We start from the raw sequence: 19,790 nt of genomic DNA, 5'->3' as shown, positions 1-19,790 counted from the left end.
TGCCAGAGATCTTTGTTGGTTATTTATGGTTTTATGTTGCTAACAAGTGTCTTTTGATTTCAACTTGAAGGACTCCCTTTGGCAATTCTTGATGACAGGTGTAAAGGGAATGAAAAATCTCAGTTTATGTTTATCTTGGAAAGTCTTAATTTTTTTTTCAGTTTTGAAGAACTGTTTTGCTGAACCTAGTGTTCTTATTTCTCAGGTTTTTTTTTTTTTTTTCTCTGCCCTTTGAATATATCATTCCAGTCCCTTCTGTACTGTAAGGTTTCTGCTGGGAAATATGGTGATAGTCTTATGGAAACTTCTTTCTGCACAGTGAGTAGCTTTTCTCCTGCTACCTATAAGATTCTCTCTTCATCTGTGATTTTTGACTATTTGATTATAATTTGTCTTGGTGTGAGTCTGCTTGGGTTCATCTTAGTTGGAGTTTTATTTTTTAGCTTTTCCCATTTTTATGTAACTTTCCTCAAAATTGAGAAGTTTTTGCCTTCTTTCTTCAAATAATTCCTCTTCCCTTTTACTTTTTTATGGGTATTTCATATGCATACATTTGTCCAGTTGATGGTGTCACATGAGTCTCTTAGACTCTCTTCACTTTCCTTCATTTGTTTCATTTTGCTCATCTGAGATGAAAATTTTAAATGACCTATTTTCAGGTTTGCTAATTATTTGTTCTGCTTGATCTAGTCTGCTTTTGTACCCCTCTACCAAATTTTGCAATTCCGTTATTCTATTCTTCAGCCTTAGAACTTAGTTTTTTTAAAATAGGCTCTCTCTCTTTGTTGATATTCTCATTTTGTCTGTTTTCTCTTTTAGTTACTGAGCATTTTTATGATGGTTATTTTGAATTCTTTATCAGATAATTCATAAACCATTTGTAAATATTGTTTTCTTGTTTTTAAATTTTCTTAATTTTATTTTAAGTTCCAGGATACAAGTGCAAAATGTGTAGGTTTGTTACATAGGTATAGGTGTGCCATGGTGGTTTGCTGCACCTATCAACCTGTCTTCTAGGTTTTGAGACCCACTTGCATTAGCTATTTTTCCTAATGCTCTTCCTCTCCTCGGCCCCACCCACCGAGTGGCCCCAGTGTGTGTTTCCCCTCCCTGTATCCATGTGTTCTCATTGTTCAACTCTCACTTATGAGTAAGAAGATGCAGCGCTTGGTTTTCTGTCCCTGTGTTAGTTTGCTGAGGATGATGGCTTCCAGCTTCATCCATGTTCCTGCAAAGGACATGATCTCTTTCCTTTTTATGACTGCATAGTATTCCATGGTGTATATGTACCACATTTTCTTTTTCCAGTCTCTCCCTCCCTTCTCCATAATTTTTTAGATAATTTGGGTAGTATTATAATTAGTTCTTTCTTAAATATTTGATAGAATTCAACAGTGAAACCACCAGGTTACTGCTTCTGTCTCATTACTCATAATTAGTTTGCTCAGATTTTTTATTTTTCCATGGCTCACTCATGTTAGGTTATGTATGTAAATTTTTTTTTTTTTTTTTAGTTTTTCAAAATTACTGGCATATAGTTGTTCATAATAACTTCTTTCTTCCTTCCTATTAATTTAAGGTTTGGCATGTTGTTGCTCTTATAGTTCTCAAAGGTGCAGAATGTGTTTGTTTATAAAGTCTTTCTACTTTTTGGATGTATGCATTTATTGTTATAAACTTTCCTCTTAGTACAACTACTAATGTATCCCATAGGTTTTGATATATTACCATTTTATTTTTCTGTCAAGAAATTAAGATTTTTTTCTTAATTTCTTTATTTACTTATTGTTTGCTCCACAGCATGCTATTTAATTTTCATGTATTTGCTTAGTCTCCAAAATTCCACTTGTTATTAATTGCCGGTATTATTTAATTGAGGTAAAAGAAGATACTTGATATTATATTTATTTATTTATTTTTAATTGTAAGACTTGCTTTGTAGCCCAATATGTGTTCTCTCTTGGAGAATGTTCCACGAAATGATGAGAAGGTTGTGTATTTTGCAGCCATTGGATAAAATGCATCCTTTTCTCTCAGATTGGACAATTCCCTTTAGTGTTTCTTATACGACAGTCCTAGTGGTTATGAAATCCCTCATCTTTTGTTTGTCTGGAAAACTCATTATATTTTTTTCATGTTTGAAGGAAACTCTGGTAGACACAATATTCTAAGTTCAAAGCTTTTTTTCCTTCATTATTTTGAAGATAGAATCCTACTCTCCGCTTGTCTGTAAAGTTTCCTTTGAGAAGTTTGCTTCCAGACTATCAGAGCTCCTCATAAGTTATTTGCTCCATCTTACTGATTTTGTGGTCCTTTCTTTGTTCTTGATCCTGGAGTTTGATTTTTTTTTCAAATTTTATTTTAAGAACAGGGGATAAAGAAAATGTGGCACATAAACACCATGGAATACTATGCAGCAACAAAAAAGATGAGTTCATGTCCTTTGCGGGGACATGGATGAAGTTGGAAACCATCATTCTCAGCAAAATAACACAAAAACAGAAAACCAAACACTGCATGTTCTCACTCATAAGAGGAAATTGAACAATGAGAACACATGGACACAGGGAGAGGAACATCACACACCGGGGCCTGTTGGTGGGTGGGAGGCTAGGGGAGGGATAGCATTAGGAGAAATACCTAATGTAGATGATGGGTTGATGGGTGCAGCAAACCACCAGGGCACGTGTATACCTATGTAACAAAACTGCATGTTCTGCATATGTATCCTAGAACTGGATATTAGGCCTTTGTCAGATACAGAGTTTGCAAATATTTTCTCTCATTCTAGAAGTTTTCTGTTTACTCTGTTGATGGTTTCTTTTTCTGTGCAAAAGCTCTTTCACTTAATTATATCCTACTTGTCAAATTTTGTTTTTGTTGCAATTGCTTTTGGGTACTTAGTTATAAGTTCCTTCCAAAGGATGATGTCCAGATGTTGTTTTCTAGATTTTCTTCTAGGATGTTTATAAGTTTAATCTTACATATGTCTTTAATTAATCTTGAGTTAAGTTTTGAATATGGTGAAATGTATTTTGCACATGACTAGCCAGTTATCTAAACACCATTTATGGATAGGCACCTCATTCTGCATTGCTTGTTATTGTAAACTTTGTGGAAGAACAGGTTATTTGTAGATTTGAAGCTTTATTTTTGGGTTCTCTATCCTGTTCCATTGGTCTAGGTGTCCTATTTTGTAACAATACGATAGTGCTTGGTTACTGCAGCCTTATAGTGTAATTTGAAGTTGAATAATGTGATGCCTCCAGCTTTGTTCTCTTTGCTCAAAATTGCTTTGGCTATTTGGACTTTTCTTGGCTCCATGTGAATTTTAGAATAGATTCTTCTAATTGTGAAATAAATCACGTTGATAGTTTCATGGGGGTAGCAAGGAATCTGTAAATGGCTTTGGGAAGTATGGCCATTTTAACAATATTAATTCTTCAAATTCGTGGGCATAGAATGTTTTACTTTTTTGTCATCTCTGATTTATTTCAGCAAAGTTTTATAATTCTCAAACTCAAAACCTTTCACCTCCCTGGTTAGCTATATTCCTAGGTATTTTATTCTCTTTGTGGCTATCATAAATATATTACATTCTTCATTTGACTATCAGCATGAACATTATTGATATATAAAAGTGCTACTGATTTTTGTACATTGATTTTGTATCCTGAAACTCTAATGAAGGTGTTTATCAATTCTAGGAGTCTTTTGACACAGTGTTTAGGACTTTCTATATATAAGACTATATAATCTGTAAAGATAAATATAATGACTTCCTTTCTTTTATTTGGGTTCCTTTTTTTTCTTATTCTTGCCTGATTGCTCTGGCTAGCACTTCCTAGCACTATGTTGAATAGGAGTGATGAGGGTGGGCACCCTTGTCTTTTTCCAGTTCTCTAGGGGAAGACTTCAAGCTTTAGTCAATTTAGGATAACGTTGGCTGTTAGTTTTTCAATGATGGTTCTTATTATCTTGAGGTGTGTTCCATGGTGCCTAGTTTTTAGAGGATTTTTAACATTGGAGGTATGATGAGTTTTATCAAAAGTCTTTTCTGCATTCATTGCGATAGCATTATATATATATATATATGTGTGTGTGTGTGTGTGTGTGTGTGTGTGTGTGTGTGTGTGTGTGTGTGTATTTTATCTAACATGGAATTTTATGTCACTGCTGCTAAAGCAAAACATCCTGTTCACTGGGTAAAAGACCTGCTTTATGTGAATACGCTTCAGTGCAATTTTTAAAAATAGTATAATTTCAGAACTTCCAAATTTCAACAGATGCCAGCGTTCTCTCCTTTTTCATATGGGAAAAATCCATTTGAAGCTTGGACACAAATTCCACAGCTGTATTCCTCAGGATCACTTTGCAGAGTCTTCAAGACTCAGATACAGAGGAAGCTTCAATTCAACCTTTCAGAGAAGATATTCCAGCTCTCATGATCTCATCAATCAAGAGAATGTTGGTGGCAATCACAGTGCAGGAATGAAGAAGCTGTTTCTTTAAACAATAGTTATCCCATACGCCTACTTCTGCTGGTACTATTGGCTCACCTGTGTTCAGGTCCACACCCACAAGCTGACCTGATTCTGAATGTTCTGCTTGAATTTTAGCTAATGTTTCCTGAAGGTCAAAACCAGAGTTCTGAGCAAGAACCTTGGGAATAATGAGCAACGCATCAGCAAATACTTGGACTCCAAGCTGTTCCCTGCCCTTTACACTGGGCTTATATTTAATCAGGGCTTCTGCCATAGCCACTTCCACAGCACCAGCACCTGGAACCACACAGCCATCATCAATAGCATTTTTGACAGCCCTCAAGCCATCCCTCACTGCATCTTTGATCTGAGTGAGTGTGTGTTTATTTGGTCCTTTGATCAATAAAGTGACAGAATGAGGGTTGTTACATTTCTCAATAAAGGTGAACTTCTCTTCTTCCAATGTATACTTATATACAAGTCCTGCATGTCCCAAGCAGCCAGGACTTAGGTTGTCAAAATAATTCAGGGCTACCCCACCACAGGCAAGAGTCAGCCTCTCCATATTTCTCCTTTTAGCTCTGCGCAGAGTGACGATGCCTTCTTTTGAAAGAGCATCTAAGGAAAAGGGGTCAATCCCCTTTTGATTAATAACAACAAATCCTTTATCTGAATCACCACAGACTTTCCTTTTCAGTTCTATTTTTTTTAAACTCTATCTTCAATGAATTTTCTTTAAGCTTTTAGGAGTTTTTCTCTCTCTTCTGCACTTTTGTAAAAAAAAAAAAAGCCAGAATTCACTTCTGTTTTTTCATACTATAATGATACGTTACAAGTGAGGACGTATGCACCCTCCACCCTTTTCTTCATATCAGGATGCCATGCTCCATGGTCCAAAACAAGCCTTCTGATTAAGGTTGTATCAGTTTCAGATTTATGTTTCATCTCCATGATCTCAATCATGAAGAGATCAATAGGTTCATCTTGTTTTTTAATGGCCAAAATGGAGTCCACTACAGCCTCTATTAAGACATCTACAAGTTCAGCATGAACTTTAGTACAAAGAGATGTTCTGGCCACATCTATAAGTGTTTCCCTGTCCATCTCTCTGCTTACTTTGACTTCTTCCAAAAACTGAAGGGCCTTTTCCTTTGCGGTTTCAAATCCTTCAGCAATTATTCAAGGATGAAGGCCTTCAGAAATGTAGAGATCCGCCTGTTTCAGTAGCTCTCCAATGATTAGCACATTGGAAGTCGTACCATCACCAGTTATATCATCCTGGCCTGTTGCTACCTTTGCTATTAAGGAAGCTGTTGGATATTGAATTTGCATTTCGTGAAGCAGCACATTGTCGTCTTTAGTAAGTTCGATTTCTCCAGCGCCAGAAAGCAGCATCTTCACGGTGCCCTTGGGTCCCAGGTTGGTCCTTAGCACTTCCTGCAGACCCCGCGCGGCGCTGATGTTGACCGCCAGCGCCGCCTGCGCTCGGGCCACCTTGGCCTTGGCCTTCAGGGTTTTCACCGCCGCCATAGCTGCTCCAGCGGTTGGAAAGTTAACGATGCTGAGAGCCCATAGCTGGTGCGGCAGATAGTCATATATTTTTTAAAGGAAAACTGTTTATGTGGTTAATCACATTCATTGATTTGCATATTTTGAGCAATTTCTGCACTGCAGAAATAAAACATTAATTTTTTTATATGCTTCAGAATTTCATTTGCCAGTATGTTGTTGAGTATTTTTGCATCTATGTTCATCATAGGTGTTGGCCTGTAGGTGTTTTTTTTTTTTTCTTTCTTTCTTTTTTTTTTTATATTGGTGGGCTTCGGTGTCAGAATGATTCATGCTTCACAGAATGAGTTAACCAAGAGTCCCTCCTTCTTGACTTTTTGAAATAATTTAAGTAGTATGGGTATCAGATTTTCTTTGTAAATCAGGCAGAATTTAGCTATGAATCCGTTTGGTGCAGGGCTTTTTTCTTGGTGGTTTTTAAATTACTGATTTAATTTTGGAATGCATTATTGGTCTTTTCAGGGTTTCAATTTCTTTCTGGTTCAATCTTGGGAGATAGTGAGTTTCTAGGAATATATTCATTTCTTATAGGTTTTCTAAGTTGTGTGCAGAGAGGTGTTTGTAATAGTCTCTGCGGGTTTTTGGTGTTTCTGTGTGCTCACATGCAACATAATCTTCATCACTTCTGCTTGTGCTTATTTGGATCTTCTCCTTTTTTTTAATTTTTTTATTTTATTTATTTTATTTTTATTATACTTTAAGTTCTAGGGTACATGTGCATAACGTGCAGGTTTGTTACATATGTATACTTGTGCCATGTTGGTGTGTTGCACCCATCAACTCGTCAGCACCCATCAAGTCATCATTTATATCATGGAATTCCTCCCCCCACCCCTCTCCCCATGATAGGCCCCAGTGTGTGATGTTCCCCTTCCCGAGTCCAAGTTTCCTCATTGTTCAGTTCCCACTTATGAGTGAGAACATGCGGTGTTTGGTTTTCTGTTCTTGTGATAGTTTGCTAAGAATGATGGTTTCCAGCTGCATCCATGTCCCTACAAAGGATGCAAACTCATCCTTTTTTATGGCTGCATAGTATTCCATGGTGTATATGTGCCACATTTTCTTACTCCAGTCTGTCACAGATGGACATTTGGGTTGATTCCAAGTCTTTGCTATTATGAATAGTGCCGCAATAAACATACGTGTGCATGTGTCTTTGTAGTAGAATAATTTATAATCCTTTGTGTATATACCCAGTAGTGGGATGGCTGGGTCATATGGTACATCTAGTTCTAGATGCTTGAGGAACTGCCATACTGTTTTCCATAATGGTTGAACTAGTTTACAATCCCACCAACAGTGTAAAAGTGTTCCTATTTCTCCACATCCTCTCCAACACCTGCTGTTTCCTGATTTTTTAATGATTGCCATTCTAACTGGTGGGAGATGGTATCTCATTGTGGTTTTGATTTGCATTTCTCTGATGGCGAGTGATGATGAGCATTTTTTCATGTGTCTGTTGGCTGTATGAATATCTTCTTTTGAGAAATGTCTGTTCATATCCTTTGCCCACTTTTTGATGGGGTTGTTTGTTTGTTTTTTTTGTATATTTGAGTTCTTTGTAGATTCTGGATATTAGCCCTTTGTCAGATGAGTAGGCTGCAAAAATTTTCTCCCATTCTGTAGGTTGCCTGTTCACTCTGATGGTAGTTTCTTTTGCTGTGCAGAAGCTCTTTAGTTTAATTAGATCCCATTTGTCAATTTTGGCTTTTGCTGCCGTTGCTTTTGGTGTTTTAGACATGAAGTCCTTGCCCATGCCTATGAGCTCAATGGTACTACCTAGATTTTCTTCTAGGGTTTTTATGGTATTAGGTCTAACATTTAAGTCTCTAATCCATCTTGAATTAATCTTCGTATAAGGAGTAAGGAAAGGATCCAGTTTCAGCTTTCTACTTATGGCTAGCCAATTTTCCCAGCACCATTTATTAAATAGGGAATCCTTTCCCCATTTCTTGTTTCTCTCAGGTTTGTCAAAGATCAGATGGCTGTAGATGTGTGGTATTATTTCCGAGGACTCTGTTCTGCTCCATTGGTCTATATCTCTGTTTTGGTACCACTACCATGCTGTTTTGGTTACTGTAGCCTTGTAGTATAGTTTGAAGTCAGGCAGCGTGATGCCTCCAGCTTTGTCCTTTTGACTTAGGATTGTCTTGGCAATGCGGGCTCTTTTTTGGTTCCATATGAACTTTAAAGCAGTTTTTTCCAATTCTGTGAAGAAACTCATTGGTAGCTTGATGGGGATGGCATTGAATCTATAAATGATCTGGGGCAGTATGACCATTTTCACGATATTGATTCTTCCTATCCATGAGCATGGTATGTTCTTCCATTTGTTTGTGTCCTCTTTGATTTCACTGAGCAGTGGTTTGTAGTTTTCCTTGAAGATGTCCTTGACATCCCTTGTAAGTTGGATTCCTAGGTATTTTATTCTCTTTGAAGCAATTGTGAATGGAAATTCATTCCTGATTTGGCTCTCTGCTTGTCTGTTACTCGTGTATAAGAATGCTTGTGATTTTTGCACATTAATTTTGGATCCTGAGACTTTGCTGAAGTTGCTTATCAGCTTTCGGAGATTTTGGGCTGAGACGATGGGGTTTTCTAAATATACAATCATGTCATCTGCAAACAGGGACAATTTAACTTCTTCTTTTCCTAACTGGATACCCTTTATTTTTTTCTCTAGCCTGATTGCCCTAGCCAGAACATCCACACTATGTTGAATAGGAGTGGTGAGAGAGGGCATCCCTGTCTTGTGCCAGTTTTCAAAGGGACTTTTTCCAGGTTTTGCCCATTCAGTATGATATTAGCTGTGGGTTTGTCATAAATAGCTCTTATTATTTTGAGGTGCGTTCCATCAATACCGAATTTATTGAGCTTTTTTAGCATGAAAGGCTGTTGAATTTTGTCAAAAGCCTTTTCTGCATCTATTGAGACAATCATGTGGTTCTTGTCTTTGGTTCTGTTTATATGCTGGATGACGTTTATTGATTTGCGAATGTAGAACCAGCCTTGCATCCCAGGGATGAAGCCCACTTGATCATGGTGGATAAGCTTTTTGATGTGCTGCTGAATCCGGTTTGCCAGTATTTTCTTGAGAATTTTTGCATTGATGTTCATCAGGGATATTGGTCTAAAATGCTCTTTTTTTGTTGTGTCTCTGCCAGGCTTTGGTATCAGGATGATGTTGGCCTCATAAAATGAGTTAGGGAAGATTCCCTCTTTTTCTATTGATTGGAATAGTTTCAGAAGGAATGGTACCAGCTCCTCCTTGTACCTCTGGTAGAGTTTAGCTGTGAATCCATCTGGTCCTGGACTTTTTTGGTGAGTAGGCTATTAATTGTTGCCTCAATTTCAGAGCCTACTATTGGTCTATTCAGGAATTCATCTTCTTCCTGGTTTAGTCTTGGGAGAGTGTAAGTGTCCAGGAAATTATCCATTTCTTCTAGATTTTCTAGTTGATTTGCGTAGAGGTGTTTATAGTATTCTCTGATGGTTGTTTGTATTTCTGTGGGGTCGTTGGTGATATCCCCTTTATCATTTTTTATTGCGTCTATTTGATTCCTCTCTCTTTTCTTCTTTATTAGTCTTGCTAGCGGTCTGTCAATTTTGTTGATCTTTTCAAAAAACCAACTCCTGGATTCATTGATTTTTTGGAGGGTTTTTTGTGTCTCTATCTCCTTCAGTTCTGCTCTGATCTTAGTTATTTCCTGCCTTCTGCTAGCTTTTGAATGTGTTTGCTCTTGCCTCTCTAGTTCTTTTAATTGTGATGTTGGAGTGTCAATTTTAGTTCTTTCCTGCTTTCTCTTGTGGGCATTTAATGCTATAAATTTCCCTCTAACACTGCTTTAAATGTGTCCCAGAGATTCTGGTATGTTGTATCTTTGTTCTCATTGGTTTCAAAGAACATCTTTATTTCTGCTTTCATTTCATTATGTACCCAGTAGTCATTCAGGAGCAGGTTGTTCCGTTTCCATGTAGTTGAGTGGTTTTGATTGAGTTTCTTAGACCTGAGTTCTAGTTTGATTGCACTGTGTTCTGAGAGACAGTTTGTTATAATTTCTGTTCTTGTACATTTGCTGAGGAGTGCTTTACTTCCAATTATGTGGTCAATTTTGGAATAAGTGCGATGTGGTGCTGAGAAGAATGTATATTCTGTTGATTTGGGGTGGAGAGTTCTATAGATTTCTATTAGGTCCGCTTGGTGCAGAGATGAGTTCAATTCCTGGATATCCTTGTTAACTTTCTGTCTCGTTGATCTGTCTAATGTTGACAGTGGAGTGTTGAAGTCTCCCATTATTATTGTATGGGAGTCTAAGTCCCTTTGTAAGTCTCTAAGGACTTGCTTTATGAATCTTGGTGCTCCTGTATTGGGTGCATATATATTTAGGAGAGTTAGCTCTTCCTGTTGAATTGATTCCTTTACCATTATGTAATGGCCTTCTCTGTCTCTTTTGATCTTTGATGGTTTAAAGTCTGTTTTATCAGAGACAAGGATTGCAACCCCTGCTTTTTATTCTTCTCCATTTGCTTGGTAGATCTTCCTCCATCCCTTTATTTTGAGCCTATGTATGTCTCTGCATGTGAGATGGGTCTCCTGAATACTGCAGACTGATGGGTCTTGACTCTTTATCCATTTTGCCAGTCTGTGTCTTTTAATTGGAGCATTTAGTCCATTTACATTTAAGGTTAATATTGTTATGTGTGAACTTGATCCTGCCATTTTGATATTAACTGTTTATTTTGCTCGTTAGTTGATGCAGTACTTCCTAGCCTCGATGGTCTTAACATTTTGGCATGTTTTTGCAATGGCTGGTACCGGTTGTTCCTTTCCATGTTTTGGGCTTCCTTCAGGGTCTCTTGTAAGGCGGGCCTGGTGGTGACAAAATCTCTAAGTGTTTGCTTATCTGTAAAGGATGTTATTTCTCCTTCACTTATGAAACTTAGTTGGGCTGGATATGAAATTCTGGGTTTTAAATTCTTTTCTTTAAGAATGTTGAATATTGGCTCCCACTCTCTTCTGGATTGTAGAGTTTCTGCCGAGAAGTCTGCTGTTAGTCTGATGGGCTTCCCTTTGTGGGTAACCTGACCTTTTTCTCTGGCTGCCCTTAAGATTTTTCCCTTCATTTTAACTTTGGTGAATCTGGCAATTATGTGTCTTGGAGTTGCTCTTCTGGAGGAGTATCTTTGTGGCGTTCTCTGTATTTCCTGAATTTGAATGTTGGCCTGCCCTACTAGGTTGGGGAAGTTCTCCTGGATGATATCCTGAAGAGTGTTTTCCCACTTGGTTCCATTTTCCCCCTCACTTTCAGGCACCCCAATCAGACGTAGATTTGGTCTTTTTACATAATCCCATACTTCTTTTAGGCTTTGTTCATTTCTTTTTCTTCTTTTTTCTTTTGGTTTCTCTTCTCGCTTCATTTAATTCATTTGATCCTCAATCGCTGATACTCTTTCTTCCAGTTGATCGAGTCGGTTACTGAAGCTTGTGCCTTTGTCACGTATTTCTCATGTCATGGTTTTCATCTCTGTCATTTTGTTTATGACCCTCTCTACGTTAGTTAGTCTAGCTGTCAATTCTTCCACTCTTTTTTCAAGATTTTTAGTTTCTTTGCGCTGGGTACGTAACTCCTCCTTTAGCTCTGAGAAGTTTGATGGACTGAAGCCTTCTTCTCTCCTCTCGTCCAAGTCATTATCTGACCAGCTTTGATCCGTTGCTGGCGATGGGCTGCGCTCCTTTGCAGGGGGAGATGCGCTCTTGTTTTTTGAATTTCCAGCTTTTCTGACCTGCTTCTTCCCCATCTTTGTGGTTTTATCTGTCTCTGGTCTTTGATGGTGGTGACGTACTGATGGGGTTTTGGTATAGGTGTCCTTCCTGTTTGATAGTTTTCCTTCTGACAGTCAGGACCCTCAGCTATAGGTCTGTTGGAGATTGCTTGAGGTTCACTCCAGACCCTGTTTGCCTGGGTATCAGCAGCAGAGGTTGCAGAAGAGAGAATATTGCTGAACAGCGAGTGTACCTGTCTGATTCTTACTTTGGAAGCTTCCTCTCAGGGGTGTACTCCACCCTGTGAGGTGTGGGGTGTCAGACTGCCCCTAGTGGGGGATGTCTCCCAGTTAGGCTACTCAGGGGTGAGGGACCCACTTGAGCAGTCAGTCTGTCCCTTCTTAGATCTCAACCTCCGTGTTGAGAGATCCACTTCTCTCTTCAAAGCTGTCGGACAGAGTCGTTCCCGTCTGCCCAGGCTTCTGCTGCTTCCCCTGTTGTGCCCTGTCCCCAGAGGTGGAGTCTCAGTTGAAAATGCAGAAATCACTGGTCTTCTGTGTCACTCGCGCTCGGAGTTGGAGACTGGAGCTCTTCCTATTCGGCCATCTTGCTGAGTTGTGTCAAATGTTTATGTGGTAAAGTTTATACTTTCCCAACTGCATTGCAGTGTCATCTTTTTTTTAATTCAGGTAATGGCAACAAGAGCAAGTGGGCTGGATTTTGTTCTGTTTCATTATCTTAATCCTTGTGTCTATATCTACTATAACTGTAGTATAAGAACAGGCTGTACTATATCTGTACAGTCTGTAATAATATGCCTTTTTCATTCCTGATACTGATCATTTTTATATTTTTCTCCCTTTTTCTTGATAAGTGTTATTATGCGTTCATCGATATTATTAATCTTCTCCACAAATAATCGTTTAAATATCTGCAGAACATGCAGGTTTGTTACATAGGTATATACGTGCCATGGTGGTTTGCTGCACCCATCAACCAGTTACCTACATTAGTTATTTCTCCTAATGCTATCCCTATGCTAGCCCTTCACCCCTGACAGGCCCCGGAGTGTGATGTTCCACTCCCTGTGCCCATATGTTCTCATTGTTCAACTCCCACTTATGAGTGAGAACATGTGGTGTTTGGTTTTCTGTTCTTGTGATAGCTCGCTGAGAATGATGGTTTCCAGCTTCATCCATGTCCCTACAAAGGACATGGATGTCACATTTTCTTCATCATTGATGGAGAAAATCATCAAATCTTTCTATCATTCATGGGCATTTGGGTTGGTTCCAAGTCTTTGCTATTGTGAATAGTGCTGCAATTAACATATGTGTTCATGTGTCTTTATAGTAGAATGATTTATAATCCTTTGGGTATATTACCAGTAATGGGATTGCTGGGTCAAATGGTATTTCTGGTTGTAGATCCTTGAGGAATCATCACACTGTCTTCTGCAATGGTTGAACTAATTTACACTCCAACCAACAATGTAAAAGCGTTTTTATTTCTGCACATCCTCTCCACTATCTGTTGTTTCCTGACTTTTTAATGATCGCCATTCTAACTGGCATGAGATGGTATCTCATTGTGTATTTGATTTGCATTTCTCTAATGACCAGTGATGGTGAGCTTTTTTTTTCATATGTTTGTTGGCTGCATAAATGTCTTCTTTTAAGAAGTGTCTGTTTATATCCTTCACCCACTTTTCGATGTTTTTGTTCTTGTAAATTTGTTTAAGTTTCTTGTGGATTCTGGATACCAGATCTTTGTCAGATGGATAGATTGCAAAAATGTTCTCCTATTCTGTAGGTTGCCTTTTCAATCTGATGATAGTTTCTTTTGCTGTGCAGACACTCTTTAATTAGATCCCATTTGTCAATTTTGGCTTTTGTTGCCATTGCTTTTGGTGTTTTAGTCATGACATCTTTGCACATGCCTATGAAGGGGTGGCCTGCCCCTCCACACTTGTGGGTGTTTCTCGTTAGGTGGAACGAGAGACTTGAGAAAAGGAATAAGACACAGAGACAAAGTGTAGAGAAAGAAAAGTGGGGCCCAGGGTACCGGTGCTGTGCTTACAGAGGACCCACACCGGCACCGGCCTCTGAGTTCCCTTAGTATTTATTGATAATTATCTCTACCATCAAAAAGATAAGGGAGTGGCTGGACAATAGGATCATTGTAGGGAGGAAATCAGCAGTAAGACATATGAACAAAAATCCTTGTAACATGAATAAGTTTAAAGGAAAATGCTGCGCCTTGAGATGCATATGCGAACATCTCCATAAGCCTTTTAGCAGTATTGCTCCAGCAAGCCCCACCTTATTCCTAAAGGCGGTTTTCTCCTTGCTCAGTAAACAAAGCACACAATGGGTTTTACCCGGAGATGTTCCATTGCCTAGGGACAGGCAGGATTTTTAACCAGCAAGCTTCCTTCAGGTACTTGTTTAACAAAGACACATCCTGCACAGCCCAATATCCATTAAACCTTGAGTCACCACAGCGCATATTTCTTGCAAGGACAAGGTTGGGGATAGGGTCACAGATTAACAGCATTTCAAATACATAACTAAATGGAGTCTCTTATGTCTACTTCCTTCTATATAGACACAGTAACAGGCTGATCTCTCTTTCTTTTCCCCACAGCCTATGTCCTGAATAGTATTGCCCAGGTTTTCTTCTAGGATTTTTATTGTTTTAGGTCTTACATTTAAGCCCTTAATCCATATTGAGTTAATTTTTGTATAAGGTGTAGGAGGTGATCCACTTTCAGTTTTCCACATATGGCTAGCCAGTTTTCCCAGCACCATTTATTAAATAGGGAATCCTTTTTCCATTGCTTGTCTTTGTTGGGTTTGTCAAAGACTAGATTGTAGTAGATGTGTGGCATTATATCTGAGGCCTCTGTTCTGCTCCGTTGGTCTATATATCTTTTCTGGTACCAGTACCATGCTGTTTTGGTTACTGTAGTCTTGTAATATTGTTTGAAGTCAGGTAGCATGATGCCTCCAGCTTGTTCTTTTTGCTTAGGATTGTCTTGGCTAAATGGGCTCTTTTTGTTCCATATGAAATTTAAAGTAGTTTTTTCTAATTCTGTGAAGAAAGTCAATAGTATCTTGATAGGGATAGCATTGAATCTATAAATTACTTTGGGTAGTATGGCCATTTTTACAATTTGATTCTTGCTATCCATGAGCTTGAAATATTTTTCCATTTGCTTGTGTCCTCTCTTATTTCCTTGAGTAGTGGTTTGTACGTCAAGAGGTCCTTCACATCCCATGTAAGTTGTATTCCTGATATTTTATTTTCTTTTTAGCAATTGTGGACGAGAGCTCATTCATGCTTTGGATCTCTATTATTGGTATATAGGAATGCTTGTGATTTTTTGCATAGTACTTTTGTATCCTGAGGCTTTGCTGAAGTTGCTTATCAGCTCAAGAAGATTTTGGGCTGAGAGATTGTAGGTGATCAAGAAAGGCCTTATAGTTTCACTTAAGTCTTGAAATCTGGTTATCCATCTAGCATATTAAATTGTGAAATGTATTATAGGCAGAGGAAATGGCATAAACAAAGTTATAAATGAGCATTAAAATAGCCTGTTTGTGGAAAATTGCAAACAATTTGTTATGGCTTCTGTTTAGGTATCAGGTTGCAGAGAGCTTTGTATACAAGTTAAAGGAATGTTGACTTTATCCTCTTGGCCAGTAGATTTTTTAATCTGTATTCTAACTCATCCTCAATCATATAGGCTCTGCAGGCCGTTAGAACCATCGCAGAAAGAGAGAATAGTCTAATAAGTAGGGACAATTTCTCCATCAGAGTAGCTCTGGTTTTGCCTGTTTTATATTGAAGTTCTTCATTGTACTCTATTAGGAAAAAAAATTCGCTGCTTTTAAGAAAGCTAATAAAATTGTGAAACTACCACAATGAGATAAAAAAAGACCTGAAAAGTTTTCACCAGGAGAAAAAATATTTAAGATAGATTAAACACCATAATGAAATACAACATGCAGAGATCATGTCTTATTTTGGGCAGCTAACCTGAGTGTCTAACCTTTCAGGTGTGGTTCCCAACAAAGGTCAGTTTCCCATGGCTGTGGGAGGCCAGGAGTTGTTTCAGTGCACTGGTCCAATGTGCCGCTATGCTGAAGACCTGGCCCCCATGTTGAAGGTCATGGCAGGACCTGGGATCAAAAGGTATGTTCATTTATTTTTATTTCCTCAGACTCTTATCCTGACATTCATTCTCTCTTTGTTTATTAGTGTCATAGAGGTAGACTTTCAGTCCTCAAGCAAAGAATTATTGCAGATTTTTATGAGAGAGCCTTTATATACTTATATAAGTGGATACCATGATTCACAAATTGGGAAGATGCCGTGTAAAAATATTTTACTGAGAAAATACAAAGAGAGGCCTTATTTTGGGATGGAAACAGTGAGTCTTTTTGTTGTTCATTTGTGAATTTGAGTATAAGGACTATGTGCACTTCAAGTTCAGCCTTTCTGATTCTTCTGCCATCTGTCACCATATGCATACTTTCCAATCTCACCTAGGCATCAATGCTGCTTGGAAATCGGTTTCCATAGACAGCATTTTTTTTTTTTTTTTTTACGTTTTCTATAGCAGTGATTTCAAATTATTTCCATTTCCAGCAAACCTGTGATCTTCTCCTTTCCTTTACCCTCAAGTAAATACTCCCACATTTTATCTCATAAAAAAAAATGCAATCTATATGTAACTTACTTCAGTTTCTTACCATCACATTTTTCTAGGTCTCCAGCATTCATTTTTTTCTCCCCTTAGAGAGCAGAAAATATCTTTCCATTTTGCTTTAGCATATAAGTAGTTTCAGATGCTCTTGATCTTATGTTCTCTTATTCTCTCAGGTCTTTGTTCCATTACTTATCTCACCTTAGTATGACTTTAACCTCTCTCTCTCTCTCTCTCTCTCTCTCTCACGCACACACACACACACACTTATGCACCCTTCTCATTATTATTAAACATCCTAAGTGTCTCTCATCTTAAAATGACACAAAATTTTTTTAGCCCCTTATTCCCCTTAAGCCACTACTCTATGCCGCTTTTTGCCCCATTGCCAGACCCTTTGTGTGAATTATTTATACTCATTGACTCTAAATTCTCACATTGCCATCTCATAAATGAATTCACTACAAACTGGTTTTTACCACCAAAATTATTCTTGCCAAGGTCCCTGATTTTTTTTTTTTTTTTTTGCATTTTTGCTAAGAATAATGACTGCTTCTCAATACTTACCATTCATTACCTCATTATAACTGGTGGCAGTATTGATATTACTCCATCATTATTGAAACAAACTCTGCCCTTGGCTCTTGTGATACAATCTTTTTTAAAATTATTCCTAATTTTTGTGGGTACATAGCAGGTATATATATTTATGGGCTACATGAGATATTTTGAAGCAGTCATGTAATGCATAATAATCGCTTCATGGAAAATGGGGTAGGTATCCATCCCCTTAAGCATTTATGCTTTGTGTTATGGACAGTCCACCCTTTTGATATTGTTCCTTTTCCTTTCATCTGCCTTACTGGCTCTTCCTTCCTTTGTTCATCTCTTATATATTGGTATTCTAGAAGGACCTGGTTTACTTCTCTGTCTTCTTTCTACTTACCCTCTCAGAATGACTCCATCTACTCTTGCCACTTCAACCATTTTCCATACACAGATGATGCCGAAATCTACCTCTTCAGATCACTCTTTTCACTTAAGCTAGAGGACTGCCTATTTACTACTACAGGAAGACTGGCCATTTCAGATAACTAACACTCAATATATCTAAAACTGATATTATTTTTCTTCCAAGCTCCAGAAACCTGATCCACTACTTCGATTCTTGCCCAATCCCAGTGATTGGATGACCAAAATCAACACAGTTGCTAAAGCCTCATATCCGATTTTTCTCAGTCATTACATCTAAGCAATGCTGAGTCATATTGAAACTACCTACTAATGATTTTTTACATCTTTATATATCTCTCCATCACCATGGTTACAGTTCTAGTTCAGGCTACAATCATTTCTAGCCTTAACTGCTACGAAAGCATTTTGATTTGTCACTATATCTACAATTTTGATGCATTTCAAACCATTCTCTCCCCTGCAGCTCAAGTACATTTTTAAAAGGCAAACCTAATTTCTAAAGGTATAACACTGTTTATGGCACACAGTGCTCAGGGAAAAATACTTAATTAGAGCTGAAGCTCAGATGTCAGGATTGAACTATTAAGGATATCTAAATAATTTGTTGACGTCAGTTTCCTTTTAATGCTCCACAGGTTAAAACTAGACACAAAGGTACATTTAAAAGACTTAAAATTTTACTGGATGGAACATGATGGAGGCTCATTTTTAATGTCCAAAGTGGACCAAGATCTCATTTTGGCTCAGAAAAAGGTAATTTTAAATAAAATTTGTTTAAGAATTATTTTTAGTCAAGGAGATGCCATTCTGAACCCTTTACTTCACTTTCTGCCAAATATTTCTCTGTAAGCATATGGAATTAAGGTTTTCAGAACAGTTATACTAAGCAATTTTAGGTGTAATTTTTCATGGTTATTTTAGATATTTTATTTTTTAGTAATGAAACGAATACTTTGAAAATAAAGTATGATAAATCAAATAAATAAATTGCTCAGAGGTAACTGTTATTAATAATTTGGTATGCATCTATCTAGTGATTCTTCTATGCTCATGTGTAGATGTAAATTTTAGGTAATTGAGACAACACTACATATGTAATCATTGTAGCCTGAGCTTTATTTTAAAATACTTTTATAAACAGGTGAAATAATAAAACAAATTTGTCTTTTTTAAAGCAAAGGTTCATTTGGGAAACAAGAATAATGAGGGGAACAGGCCTATCAAATGTTAAAAGTAATTTTTAAACTACTACTTAATAATAATACAGATTATTACTTGTAAACAATGGAATTGTATATCTCAATCCTCAAGGGAATCAGTATAACAACTCACAGTAAGAATTAGGAAAGTGTCTTAGTGAAAGTCGAATAATCTCTAAATTAGTATCATCTAAATAGACCAAAAACCACTAGTCAAAATTGTTTTGCAATACTTATGAATTATGAAAACTAGAAGAAACTTAAGTGTGGTGGAAGATGGCTTTTATATTCTGTCTTTGTTTTGTGCCACCATGAAAAAATGCCTGTGACTCGATAACTTACAAAGAACAAAAATTTATTTCTCACACATCTGAAGACAGGAAAGTCCAAGATTGAGGTGCTGGCAGGTTCAGTGTCTGGTGAGGGCCATCTTGCTGCATTCTCCAGAAGGGAGAAACATGGCAGAAGGGTGGAAGAGACAGCTGCTAAGGCTGCATGAAGCCTTTTAACAAATGGCCATAATTGCATTAACTAGGGGCAGCCCTCATGGCCTTATCACCTCTTAAGGGCCCCACCTCTTAATACTAACGCATTGGCAACACATGAATTTTGGAGGCGTTGCATTCAAACCATAGGTCAGGAGATCGAGGCCATCCTGACTAACACGGTGAAACTCCGTCTTTACTAAACAAAATAGAAAAAATTAGCTGGGCCTGGTGGCGGGTGCCTGTAGTCCCAGCTACTCGGGAGGCTGAGGCAGGAGAATGGCGTGAACCCAGGAGGCGGAGGTTGCAATGAGCCGAGATCGCGCCACTGCACTCCAGCCTGGGAGACAGAGCGAGACTCTGTCAAAAAAAAAAAAAAAAAAAAAAAAACAAAAAAACAAAACGTAAGCACAACATATGTGAATACATTACTGTGTTACTAGATTTGAAAATCATGTTATAAAATCGTACATTTTTTAAAAATCTATAGGTACAATGTAATTCATATAAAAACTCAGTGGATTTTTAAATTTCTTTTTGTAATGCTATGGTTTTTGATATTTTCATCGTATATCCTATTTTAGGTTGAACTCATTTATTCTC

General features: G+C 37.7%; 1 protein-coding gene and 1 pseudogene across 6 annotated transcripts in view; one reads left to right on the top strand and one right to left on the bottom strand.

Moving 5' to 3' along the window:
• The window catches only part of FAAH2 (fatty acid amide hydrolase 2), a 273,619-nt gene that overhangs the window by 96,773 nt on the left and 157,056 nt on the right, over positions 1-19,790 (top strand). For all 5 annotated transcript variants that reach the window (XM_030934085.1, XM_030934083.1, XM_030934084.1 and 2 more), the window contains 2 exons: positions 15,879-16,014; positions 18,139-18,256. In XM_030934085.1, the coding sequence (XP_030789945.1) occupies positions 15,879-16,014; positions 18,139-18,256 (254 nt within the window). The remainder of the gene's footprint in view (positions 1-15,878; positions 16,015-18,138; positions 18,257-19,790) is intronic.
• On the bottom strand, positions 4,250-6,014 carry LOC104658704 (annotated as a pseudogene). Its single transcript, XR_004058368.1, has 2 exons — positions 5,385-6,014; positions 4,250-5,300 (listed from the first exon to the last, which is right to left on the bottom strand). The product of XR_004058368.1 is annotated as a T-complex protein 1 subunit zeta-like (transcript).

Source organism: Rhinopithecus roxellana, chromosome 7, assembly GCF_007565055.1.
Source record: "Rhinopithecus roxellana isolate Shanxi Qingling chromosome 7, ASM756505v1, whole genome shotgun sequence".
NCBI lineage: Eukaryota > Metazoa > Chordata > Mammalia > Primates > Cercopithecidae > Rhinopithecus > Rhinopithecus roxellana.
This window is presented reverse-complemented; position numbering and strand designations above follow the sequence as displayed.